At 43.0% G+C, this 12,006-nt stretch overlaps 1 protein-coding gene across 6 annotated transcripts in view; it reads left to right on the top strand.

Annotated features, from left to right (window-relative positions):
- The window catches only part of LOC110492229 (E3 ubiquitin-protein ligase MIB2), a 70,720-nt gene that overhangs the window by 55,349 nt on the left and 3,365 nt on the right, over positions 1–12,006 (top strand). For all 6 annotated transcript variants that reach the window (XM_021566366.3, XM_090203315.1, XM_036947199.2 and 3 more), the window contains 4 exons: positions 6,757–6,883; positions 8,233–8,508; positions 9,699–9,877; positions 10,107–10,300. In XM_021566366.3, the coding sequence (XP_021422041.2) occupies positions 6,757–6,883; positions 8,233–8,508; positions 9,699–9,877; positions 10,107–10,300 (776 nt within the window). The remainder of the gene's footprint in view (positions 1–6,756; positions 6,884–8,232; positions 8,509–9,698; positions 9,878–10,106; positions 10,301–12,006) is intronic.

Here is a 12,006-nt window from a genome sequence, read left to right as displayed (position 1 = left end):
CACATACATTCTAAGTGATATCAATGAGTCTCTCCATTCTGATTGTTTTATACTATTCAATTCAACTTCAACCAAAACAAATTTCAGCACTTTTATCATTTCTGCATTTCCTGCACTCAATTGCATTGGTGGAAAAAGTACCCAATTGTCATACTTGAGTAAAAGTAAAGATAGTGTTAATAAAAAATGATTCAAGTAAAAGGGAAAGTCACCCAGTAAAATACTACTTTAGTAAAAGTCTAAAAGTATTTGGTTTTAAATATACTTATGTATCAAAAGTAAATGTAATTAAGTATCAAAAGTAAAAGTATAAATAATTTCAAATTCCTTATATTAAGCTAACCATTTTATTTTTTTATATTTTTATTTATGTATAGCCAGGGGCACACTCCAACACTCAGACATAATTTACAAACAAAGCATTTGTGTTTATGAGTCCTCCAGATCAGAGGCAGTAGATGACCAGGGATGTTCTCTTGACAAGTGCGTGAATTGGACCATTTTCCTGTCCTGCTAAGCATTCAAAAAGTATTTTTAGGTATCAGGGAAAAAGTATGGAGTAAAAAGTACAGTATTTTATTTAGGATTGTAGTGAAGTAAAAGTAAAAGCTGTCAAAAATAAAAAATAGTAAAGTAAAGATACCAAAAAAATGACTTAAGTAGTACTTGAAAGCATTTTTACTTAAGTACTTTACACCACTGCTCAATTGAGATAATTTCCACACTGCCACGTAGGGCTGCACAATATGGGCAAATAATGTAGGATTTATCTTTAACCAAATGTTGCAATTGCGATTTGACTTGCGAATTAGAGCAAAACTGTTGGAATCGTGGAAATAGAAAGACTTCTAACGAATTAAAATGCCAGGGAGGAGTTTTTGTGACAGGGTAGCTACTAAATTGCTGATAAGTGTTTCTTAGGGGATCCTATAAACTTTGGCTACATTGCAATTTTCTCTTAGCTACTTCATGTAGCTAACATATTCTTGCTTTGCATAGTCCTCTTTGATTTAGAAGATACTGTTGCACAAACAACATGCTGATTTAGGTCTACACCATCACTGGTATTATCAGGCTGTATTAGTTTGCTACGTTTGCTCTTACTCAGTACATTTATTTGCTAGGTAGCTAGCTATTAGCATTAGCGTCTCACAAAATTTAGGGCAACTTGCTAAGGAAAGAAAAAATAGCTGTTTGCTGATTTAAAAAACACAAACGAATAGTCTAATATTAGAACGCTAGTGGATTTATATTAAGAAGCAAAGTGAAAACAGCATTATTGTCAATAACATTGTTGCATGTGCTGTATTGACCATGCAGACTGAACACAAGTGTCTCGTGGTAGAGGACCAACAAATGCGCTCCTTGAGTGACAGGGGGCGGGGCTAGGTCTGTGTGGAAAGTGGCACGGAAAGAAAGGGCAGAGAGTGAACGAAACATTAAAATACCGGTATAGAAGGTAAAGTAAAAACCCAAACCGGTCCCTGCATCTATATATCTATACCTTATACAGTCCAGCCCTAACACACACACACACACACACACACCAGGCTGAGATGGGAAGCTCCCACACAGCTTCTGTTCCCATGAGCCTCAGCACTGAGAACAGCCAGGCTCTCCTGTCTCTCGCCCTCCTTCCCTTCCCACCAGCACTATTAACACTGAGAGAGAAGACACTCAAGACATCCCACACACATTCATGGCTAGGCTACATTCTTTGTCCATACAGTTTGTGATGATGAACTGGTAGTTTGTGCTCAAACAATCAGGGTAGTGGTGTTGCATTGAATAAGTACATACCAGATACAGACAGAAGGCGCAGATCTCACTTCAGATACAAAAAACCCTAGTGTTTGCAAAGAGTCCACAATGACTTTGATCTGAAATCAGTTTAGTTACCAAAGCCAGGGTGAAATACATTTGTTTCGGCAATGACTAGAATACCCAGCCCAACAGTGTTTAAAGTTGTAACATTGCTTTCAGTTTCGTTCTTCGTCAGGCCTTTAAACCCCAGAGTCTAGTGAAAGCTTGAGCTGGCGCACACCCCCAAAAAGTTAGTAAAGGTACTGACAAACAGTGAAAACTGTAGGCTATAAAAAAAATAAAGAGTTGCACACTCTATACAAGCTCCCAGTAATTTATTGGGTAAACCACCAACGTATGGGCATCACGGTGCCTTATTCAGGGTGATAGGACTGAAATACAGGACAGAACATATGCTTATAGACCCAACAAGTGATTGAAGTACACCAGAACGCAACTGTTAGACATTCTATTGGCATCAGAACAGTCTGTTAGTTATGGCGTAACCAGTGGTTCCCAACTCCAGTCCTCAAGTACCCCCAACAGTACACATTTCTATTGTAGCCCCAGACAAGCACACCTGATTCAAGTTGTCAACTATTCATCAGGCCCTCAATGAGTTCAATCAGGTGAGTTTGTCTGGGGCTACAACAAAAATGTGTGCTGTTGGGGGTACTGGAGGACTGGAGTTGGGAACCACTGGTCTAGAGTAACTGGCTTTGCTTAACCCAACACCATACAGCAAGACACTTGTGTTACTGTTAAAGGGATAATTCACCCAAATTACAAATTAGTTTCCTTACCCTGTAAGCAGTCTATGGACAAGGTTTGGCAGCAATCATGCTCAAGGCATCCAAATGTTTCTACAGTTGATTGTGAAGCTCAACAAATTCACATATAGATGAATTGAACCTGAAGCACGAAAAAGTATATTATCAGTATGGGATTTGTGCCACAAGCCAGGACCCTCCTCCCCAAATCAAATCAAATGTTATTGGTCACATACACATATTTAGCAGATGTTATTGCCACTAGTAGTTATGGCCCAGATTCTCTCATCACATTGGCACAGCTCACTCCACAGCTCTGGGGGGACTAAATAACTACTAAATAACTATACCCCCGTGCCTGAATTCTACAGTAAACACACACACATCTGCCCTATACTGCTTGTATCTCTATTCTATAAATGTACACACAGTGGGGAGAACAAGTATTTGATATGCTGCCGATTTTGCAGGTTTTCCTACTTACAAAGCATGTTGAGGTCTGTAATATTTATCATAGGTACACTTCAACTGTGAGAGACGGAATCTAAAATAAAAATCTAGAAAATCACATTGTATGATTTTTAAGTAATTAATTTGCCTCTACATGCTTTGTAAGTAGGAAAACCTGCAGAATCGGCAGTGTATCAAATACTTGTTCTCCCCACTGTACATGTATTACAGCAGTGGTATTCAAACTTTTTGTAGGTATGTATGCATGCATGTTGAGGTATAGTGGAGAACAACAGAATAAAATAAAAACAAGTGTATTTATAGCTAAAAGTAGAACCAACTAGTTTCGGCTTTTGGCCTTTAGGGTTTTTTGCTGAAAGATGCCCCAAGTTTCTTTCATTGTTTAGTTATTTGGGTTTCTTTTACCCCAAAGTAGCAACCTTAAAGCGGTTTTGAGTTTTAGTCATAATTATCTAATTCTTCTCTTGCTCCTCTCAAATGTGCATTTGTTTATTTGATTGAAGGTATTTATTTAGTTTATCTGAGGAAATGGAGAAAGAACCTAGTTCTAAAAGGATCCTCGGAAGGCAGAGGAGTACTGGAGCTCCCCAGAGGCAGGCAGCCAGAGGAGTACTGGAGCTCCCAGAGGCAGGCAGCCAGAGGAGTACTGGAGCTCCCCAGAGGCAGGCAGCCAGAGGAGTACTGGAGCTCCCCAGAGGCAGGCAGCCAGAGGAGTACTGGAGCTCCCAGAGGCAGGCAGCCAGAGGAGTACTGGAGCTCCCAGAGGCAGGCAGCCAGAGGAGTACTGGAGCTCCCAGAGGCAGGCAGCCAGAGGAGTACTGGAGCTCCCAGAGGCAGGCAGCCAGAGGAGTACTGGAGCTCCCAGAGGCAGGCAGCCAGAGGAGTACTGGAGCTCCCAGAGGCAGGCAGCCAGAGGAGTACTGGAGCTCCCCAGAGGCAGGCAGCCAGAGGAGTACTGGAGCTCCCCAGAGGCAGGCAGCCAGAGGAGTACTGGAGCTCCCCAGAGGCAGGCAGCCAGAGGAGTACTGGAGCTCCCCAGAGGCAGGCAGCCAGAGGAGTACTGGAGCTCCCCAGACACAGGCAGACAATGAGACAGAGAGCCTCATAGAGGCCCTTTCTCTCTCTTTCCCTCTTTCTCGCTCACCGCTGTCTCTTCTCACCCTCCCTGCCTCTCTCCAATCTTCCTCAATCTCTCTCTTCATCACTCTATCTGGTGACCTGGGCTCTCAGTGCTCCTTCCCGAGTCCCCAGCCAGGCTCCCAGCCAAAGGCCAGTCCATCTGTCTGTACTTACCCCAGCTAGGCCTTATCCCTCACACACAGTCCAACCACAGCAACATTAAACATCTGAGATGACTTCCTCTGTCCCTCTAACTGCGTCACATAGTTACTCAGCAAATGAACACATTTCTTTCCACCTCCTCAAATCAATGTCACTTAGAAGCGATGTTTATTTCCCCAATGAGTCCACGATTAATACCAAACGATGAGAACCCAAAAATACATTTGCTCTCTAGTGAAGTCATTATCATAGCGTTGGAATGCCCTCAACTCGTGCTGTTTGAGCTCATGTTAAGACAGTAATGCCTCGTAGATATGGGAATATTCATGAATGTGCAGGGGTTATTATGGAAATGATTCAGAAATCTAAACCGAGGGGGAGGCGAGGTAAGATGCGACGGAGTAATTGGTCAAAAATCCAATCAGAAACACTTTCCAAGGGCTGCAAGGGGAGGGGGCGGGATTATGAGCTTGTGAAGTGGGGAGGGGTAGGGGGGATCTGAGAGATGCGGTTTTGATGGAGGAGTGAGGGAGGCAGCCGTGATAACCTCCCTATCCACCCTCCATTTTGCCTCCCCCTCCTCCCTATGTGATCCGCACTGCAGGTACAAATGACCTGGATGTCCCCCCCACCAGTAGTACAGTATGTGTTGAGCTGCTTCTAGCAAGGCTGGCTGACCATGACCATCTGCTGGTTGTTTCCTAGGGATGGGGGGGATCTATACAGTTACATATCGCAACATTATTTGACGATATTATATTGATTTGTAAACATAAAAAAATGTTGTACCTGAGCCAAAACTCTGGTATTTTTCATCGTATATATCTTGTTCTCCATCTTTTTTTTTAAATAGTGAGCCATCATGTTTTCAGCACTTTTATTTCCATGACTGATCAAACTTTTATCATGCTCTCTTATCTCTATGCAGCAGACATAGTGAGAAATATGTATGGAACATCAAATCGCAATGAAATCTCAGTATCAAATCACAATACATGTAGAGTCATGAGAATCACATTACATATCGTGTCGGCACCTAAGTATCTTGAGAATCGCAATACATATCGTATCGGCACCTAAGCATCATGATAATATATTTTCGTGAGGTCCCTGGCAATTCCCAGCCCTTTTGTTTCGCCCCAGCCAGCTCTGCTGGTCGTGTACAGTAATGCGTCTGAAACAGATGAGCATGTGTTAATGAGGGCTGCAATTAGCAGCACTTTGTTGCTATCATAAATAATGCTGCATTAAACCCCCTTATTGCACTCCGCAGCAGAAATAATTTGACTATGCATCCTCTGACCGTGCTTTTACTGTACACTACTGTAATTACTTACACTAAACGGTTACCCAGTCGAGTCGACACTCAAATGTCTAATTTGCTGTTTAGTAGTGGTCATTTACATTTTTCTTGAAGAATATAATTTATAGATGCCTCATGACATTTCAAATTATTTAACAGTAACTTGGAGATGCAAACGCTTCATGTTGACTTTAGATTATTAAAAATGAGATGCAAGTTAAAAACATCTAACTAATGGGAAAGAGCCTGCCGGTCTGCAGTGGCCCGAGAACTGAATAATACTGTACAGGCCAGGGCTAAGGGACTGGGGCACTGACTAACTAAGGTCTGTTGAGTTCAATTTCACACGCCATAAAGCAGCCGGCGCAGAGGATGGACACGGACAGCCCTGCTTTACTGCTTTACAGCCAGCCAGCCAGCCCCTCGACGGACTGCAATATCAAAACCCAGTGCTTGAATAACAAAGCAGGATTATTCAATACACCGTCCTATTCTTTCTCAAAGCCCCAGCTCAGTCTTTCCACCACCACCTCTCACTTTGCACACTATGGAGATTGGCGAAAGTCTGTGGAAGTAGTTATAGAAAACATTTTGTGGCATGAATATGTGGTGTGAATTAGAGTGAATTATGATGAGTGCTTGGGGAAGATTTATCTTAGTGTGGGAATGGTGGAGGAAGTGACTGATGGTAGAGTGAGATGTATGACGGGGGAGGAGGAGGGTGTTAGGAATGAGCAACGGCAATCCTTTAATGCAAGTTCAGCCGAGAGCTGGAGGTCAATGCTGTTCAGAGCTGCTGCTCCTTAGTAAAACGCTTAGCACTGCCTAATGGAAATCCCTGACCAATGTTGGGGCTCGCTGGCTGTGTCGTTTCCTTTCCTTCTTATGACGGCTTAGTTCTAACTCCTGAAGCAGCTGTCTGTGCCATCATCCAAATGCCCCTTAAGCTACCGATGTGACACATTGACCTACGTCACAACACAGTCTCTGATTCCAGGGTTTCCGTGTGTGTGTGTGTGTGATTATAATCCATAAAGCACTCTTCTGTCCCCAAGGCACGAAACATGTACATTATATGAGTAGTGCACTATATATCCCATCTGAACTCAAGGCCATTTGTTTCCACAGGGCCACGGAGAAGATCTTGGCTCGGGCGCGTCAGCTGGTGGACGTCAAGAAGGAGGACGGATTCTCAGCTCTGCACCTGGCCTCCCTCAACAACCACCGAGACGTGGCCGAGATCCTTGTAAAAGAAGTAAGGAACGGGGCTAAAAAGGGGTTTCACCCAGCCTGTATATCTCTGTATCTTTCTGTCTCCCCTTCGCTCTCTGCTCCCCAGAGTTAGGAAGGAGACCTCCTCCTGGTGGCTGTTAACAGATATGACATTTTCAGTTGTGGAGCAGCTAGAAGAGTTGTTTCCATTCAACACTTTCAACGACTTGTTGGCTTAAAATGAACTTTCCAAGAAACTTTCCTTATTTCTGCATTGACAGCATCCTTTGAAACTGGGACAGAAATGCCACACTAAACATTACAAGTACTAGAACAATTGTGCTGTTGGAAAAAATCCCTCCTTGCAAACCAAACAGCCAATAATATAGGCCTACACATAGGCTAGGCCTACTGTCAATTAAAGCCGCATAAACGTTACTTCAAGTTAAACTTCGACAATATTATAAATATTTGTTTAAGTGCTCCCGCAGCAGATAAATGAATGATGAGTCTGTATTTTTATATAAAAGTCAACAACAATCAGATAAAACAAATTAATATTTAGCTTATAATATTCTTTATAACACTTAAATGAACATTGGGCTAAAAACGAATAGGCCCATTATCCTTAGGCTATGCCTTTTGCCTATCGAACTGTAAAAATCCTAGATAGACAATCAGATAAAACAAAATTATTATTTGGAACTTTCTTTGTAACGAATGAACATTGGCTTATCCCCAAAAAAACAAATAGGCCAAATAGGATATGCCTTTTTCCTATCTAACTGTACAAATCTTAAAATAAGAACTACAAGTAACAAAATAAATAAACTAGCCTAAACAAAATAATATATTTTAGCCTATCCTATAGGCTATGTCTTTCAAATAAGATGCATCTGGATTTGAATATAGGCTACATTTTAAAATTAAATAAAAAGTGCTATGAGGAACCACTAGGTCTAGTTGTTTTTACCATGTCTTAGGCCTAAAGACCTAAATGTTTCTGACAAGAAACACAAGCATTTGAACCTTTTTCTGCCCCAGAAAAGCGAAATCAGCCGTTTGTCCTTAATATTGTATTCTTCCAGCCAATTGACCCCTCCGTGCACAATCTTAGTACAGTACAGCATAATAGGAACAAAACAGCACAGGAAAATACTTAGATACCAGGCAGTCACAGGACAGTGACATAAAAAGCAAACACATACAATCTAACATTTGTACCTTAGCCTTCCAAAATTGTTTACATGACAGCAATACCTAAAGATGATCACAAAGTTATATTAAATCAACGTGTACCTTTACGCTTCAAAACGACCACACCAACTAACTTTCCCTGGCCTCTCACTCACCCTCTCTCATTTGCCTGGCCTCTCACCCACCCTCTCTCAGGGCCGCTGCGACATCAACATCCGCAACAACCGCAACCAGACGCCGTTGCAGCTGGCGGTGACGCAGGGCCACGGGGACTTGGTGCAGCTGCTGGTGGCCGAGGGCGCCGATGTCAACGTGGAGGACGAGGACGGGGACACGGCCATGCATGTGGCCCTCAGCCGCCCGCAGCTGGCCAATGCCAAGCTCACCCCGGCCACCTCCAGCATCACAACCACCACACAGGAGAGAGGAGAGGGGGGCCCGGGCTCCTCATCGTCCTCGCTCTACTGTCAGGTAGGACTGTGAGGAGGGGTGTGATCCTTCTTGATTAGTCAGGAATTCCTGCATTTCTAACATTGTCCTCCATTCATATACATTTGAAACTGACCTATCACCTAGCCAAAATCATGCTTTTCCTAGAATGGTGAACACAGCGATCAGACTAGTTCCAACAGGCTAGTTTTTCTATGTTGTCCTGATCACATCCTTAACCGGGCAGCCTGGTCCCAGATGTGCTTTAGCCAAACTCCTCTGATTTTTGTTCACAATGGTAGCCAATGGAGTTGGCTGAAGCATGTAAAGATGGAGCCCAGGCCAGGAGAAGGACGGTGTGAGAGAGATTCTCACCCAGGTTCATATAGGCACAATCACTCCTCACCTCTATTCAAAAAAATGTGTTCCTTCTATTAGCTAGGTAGGTTATTGGGAATTAATTATCTTTCACAATATGGACAAGGTAACAACAGAGCCTTGTATGACTACACCCCCAGGTAGGTAGGTGCAACAGATTGTTGGTGGAAGGAATTAGTTACCCCCCAATAACTGCACAATTACAACATAAAGCACTGTTATTTTGAGAAGAGCTTTATGTAAATGCAAATCATCAGCATTGTGTTCTAGCTGCCACTGGCGAAGGGCATCCTCTCAAAACGACCCCAAACACTGCAGCGCTCAAACAATGCTGGCCAACCGCCAAGCCTTTTTTGGGGCTTGGTGGATGGATGGGGTAAACAAACACAAACTGGCCATCTCAAGGTGGCCAGTCTTAGTACCCTGTATTCACATTGTCAGCAAAGGAGGAGGGGGGGGGTTCTGGATTTGTCCAGCTGGGGTGCATTGGGTTTAGTGACAACACACCCTTGCGGTACTCTAGTCTGTGTATGAGGACCAGACATGCCCTTTGAATTTAGTAAACAGGTGTGCAGCTTGCATCTCTGACATGCCACTGATTACTATAATTAATAGAAGATTATTGATGAATTTATACTAATGATCAGTTACTAGCTTTAGTGTAATCTTATGTCCCCAATAATTACACTCTTGTTGTGGTTGTTGTACACTGTACTGTCTGTCTCTCTCTCTGCTATATCTTATGTGTGCGGCTTTCAAGCTCACTTATGTGATTCCTTTAATTTACCAGATTAAAGGTTCATCAGAACTCAATTATCTTTCTTCTTCCCCTCCTCTTCATGTCTCCTGTGTAGCTGAGCAGCTCGGGGTTGATGGGTAACACGGAGCTGAGCGTGGGCGCGGCCATCGCCTGTTTCCTGGCACAGGAGGGCGCCGACATCAACTATGCGAACCACAAGGGCAAGAGCCCCCTGGACTTGGTGGCGGATACAGCCGTGCTGCAGCTCATCAAGAGCTTCTCCGAGAAGTACCGGTACATACAGCAGCCAGTGACTATTATAACAACACCTCTCACACTCCTCACTCCGATGGCTCAGCCTGGAGATTAATGCCCCAATCAGACATAAATGGGCTTTAAAATAAGTGATAAAGAAAAGACCAGAACAAATAACTACCGTAACCAAAAGAAAGAAGATAGGATTTGTCCTCTAATCATACAGTATGTGTACCAAATCAGTCTTCCATCCATCCGTTCCTTTTAGGTTGCAGCGGCTGCAGGCTATCACGTGTGGCACGTCACTGAGCAGCACCAGCCTACGGCGGGTCCACACAACGCCCAACACCATGACCAACCTGGCCATGCCCGCCCTGCCAGGGCCCAGCGAGTGCCTCATCTGCTCCGAGCTGGCCCTGCTCGTCCTCTTCTGCCCCTGCCAGCACATTGTTGCCTGCGAAGGTAGATGGATAGTGTACAGAGCTCGACATTAAGGCTTGTCCGGGGCAATACAAATAAAAAAAATTGTCAGACAACCAGAATATTGATTTCAGTTGTCTAAATGGACAAGTAAAAAAATTACAATATCAAACAATTAGTCCAATCAGAATTGGATAAGGCAGCGGCGATGCTGCAGTGCACAGCAGGGCGTACATGGTTGACATTCTCAGTAAATTGCCTATATCCAACACTCCAGTGTCTTATTGTTGTAGGATCCCAAATGTTCTATTTTCTCTCCATTTGACATGAATATTACTTGGCCTATTAAGTCACTCTTTCAGTTTAATGCATGCTAGATCTGTCCTGCCCTGCAATTTCATGATCAAAGAATGAATTAGTCATTTCAGAAAGTTTTACATTGTTTAAGGTGAGGCCTAAGGTAATAATGAGATCCTTTAAGGTAATAATGAGATCCTTTAAGGTGAGGCCTAAGGTAATAATGAGATCCTTTAAGGTGAGGCCTAAGGTAATAATGAGATCCTTTAAGGTGAGGCCTAAGGTAATAATGAGATCCTTTAAGGTAATAATGAGATCCTTTAACGTGAGGCCTAAGGTAATAATGAGATCCTTTAAGGTGAGGCCTAAGGTAATATTGAGATCCTTTAAGGTGAGGCCTAAGGTAATAATGAGATCCTTTAAGGTGAGGCCTAAGGTAATAATGAGATCCTTTAAGGTGAGGCCTAAGGTAATAATGAAATCCTTTAAGGTAATAATGAGATCCTTTAAGGTGAGGCCTAAGGTAATAATGAGATCCTTTAAGGTGAGGCCTAAGGTAATAATGAAATCCAGTTCTGAGGACAGCAGAGTTGCTCTGCAGCCCATGATGATTTACAACCCATCACAAGACGCACAGCCAGCGAGGCTCGTTGACCGGGTCACTCACTCCATCTGCACGCTTCGGCACACACGGATAGCCAGATAGGCCTAGGCTACTACACGTCTCCTTCGTGCCACAGCTACACCAGAGTGGAATAGGCTATTCGAAAAGATTTGGCTCCACTAAATACAGTGGGGCAAAAAAATATTTAGTCAGCCACCAATTGTGCAAGTTCTCCCACTTAAAAAGATGAGAGGCCTGTAATTTTCATAATAGGTACACTTCAACTATGACAGACAAAATTAGAAGAAAAAAATCCAGAAAATCACATTGTAGGATTTTTTATGAATTTATTTGCAAATTATGTTGGAAAATAAGTATTTTAAAATTACAGGCCTCTCTCATCTTTTTAAGTGGGAGAACTTGCACAATCGGTGGCTGACTAAATACTTTTTTTGCCCCACTGTATATTTGGTCAATGTCATGATTGTGCTTGTCCCTCCCGTAGCATGCCAGCCAAATGTGTAGCGGTCTTCTTTCTTTTTATCTATTTTTTTGTAGATTATTTTGGATGGTAGCTAGGGGGCAATAATATCATCTATTGCAGTGGTGTCAAACTCATTCCATGGAAGGCCATGTCATGTGTCTGCTAGTTTTATCTTTCAATTAAGACCTAGACAACCAGGTGAGGGGAGTTCCTTACTAATCAGTGACTTTTATTCAATCAATTAATTACAAGGGAGAAGCAAAAACCTGCAGACACTCGGACCTCCATGGAACAACTTTGACATGTGGTCTATGGGCAAGCTTAGAAATTATTTCAGATTCCTCCTCTATGTACTTCACTCAT

The sequence above is a fragment of the Oncorhynchus mykiss genome, chromosome 16 (assembly GCF_057628025.1).
Source record: "Oncorhynchus mykiss isolate SJ-2025 chromosome 16, ASM5762802v1, whole genome shotgun sequence".
Taxonomy (NCBI): domain Eukaryota; kingdom Metazoa; phylum Chordata; class Actinopteri; order Salmoniformes; family Salmonidae; genus Oncorhynchus; species Oncorhynchus mykiss.
This window is presented reverse-complemented; position numbering and strand designations above follow the sequence as displayed.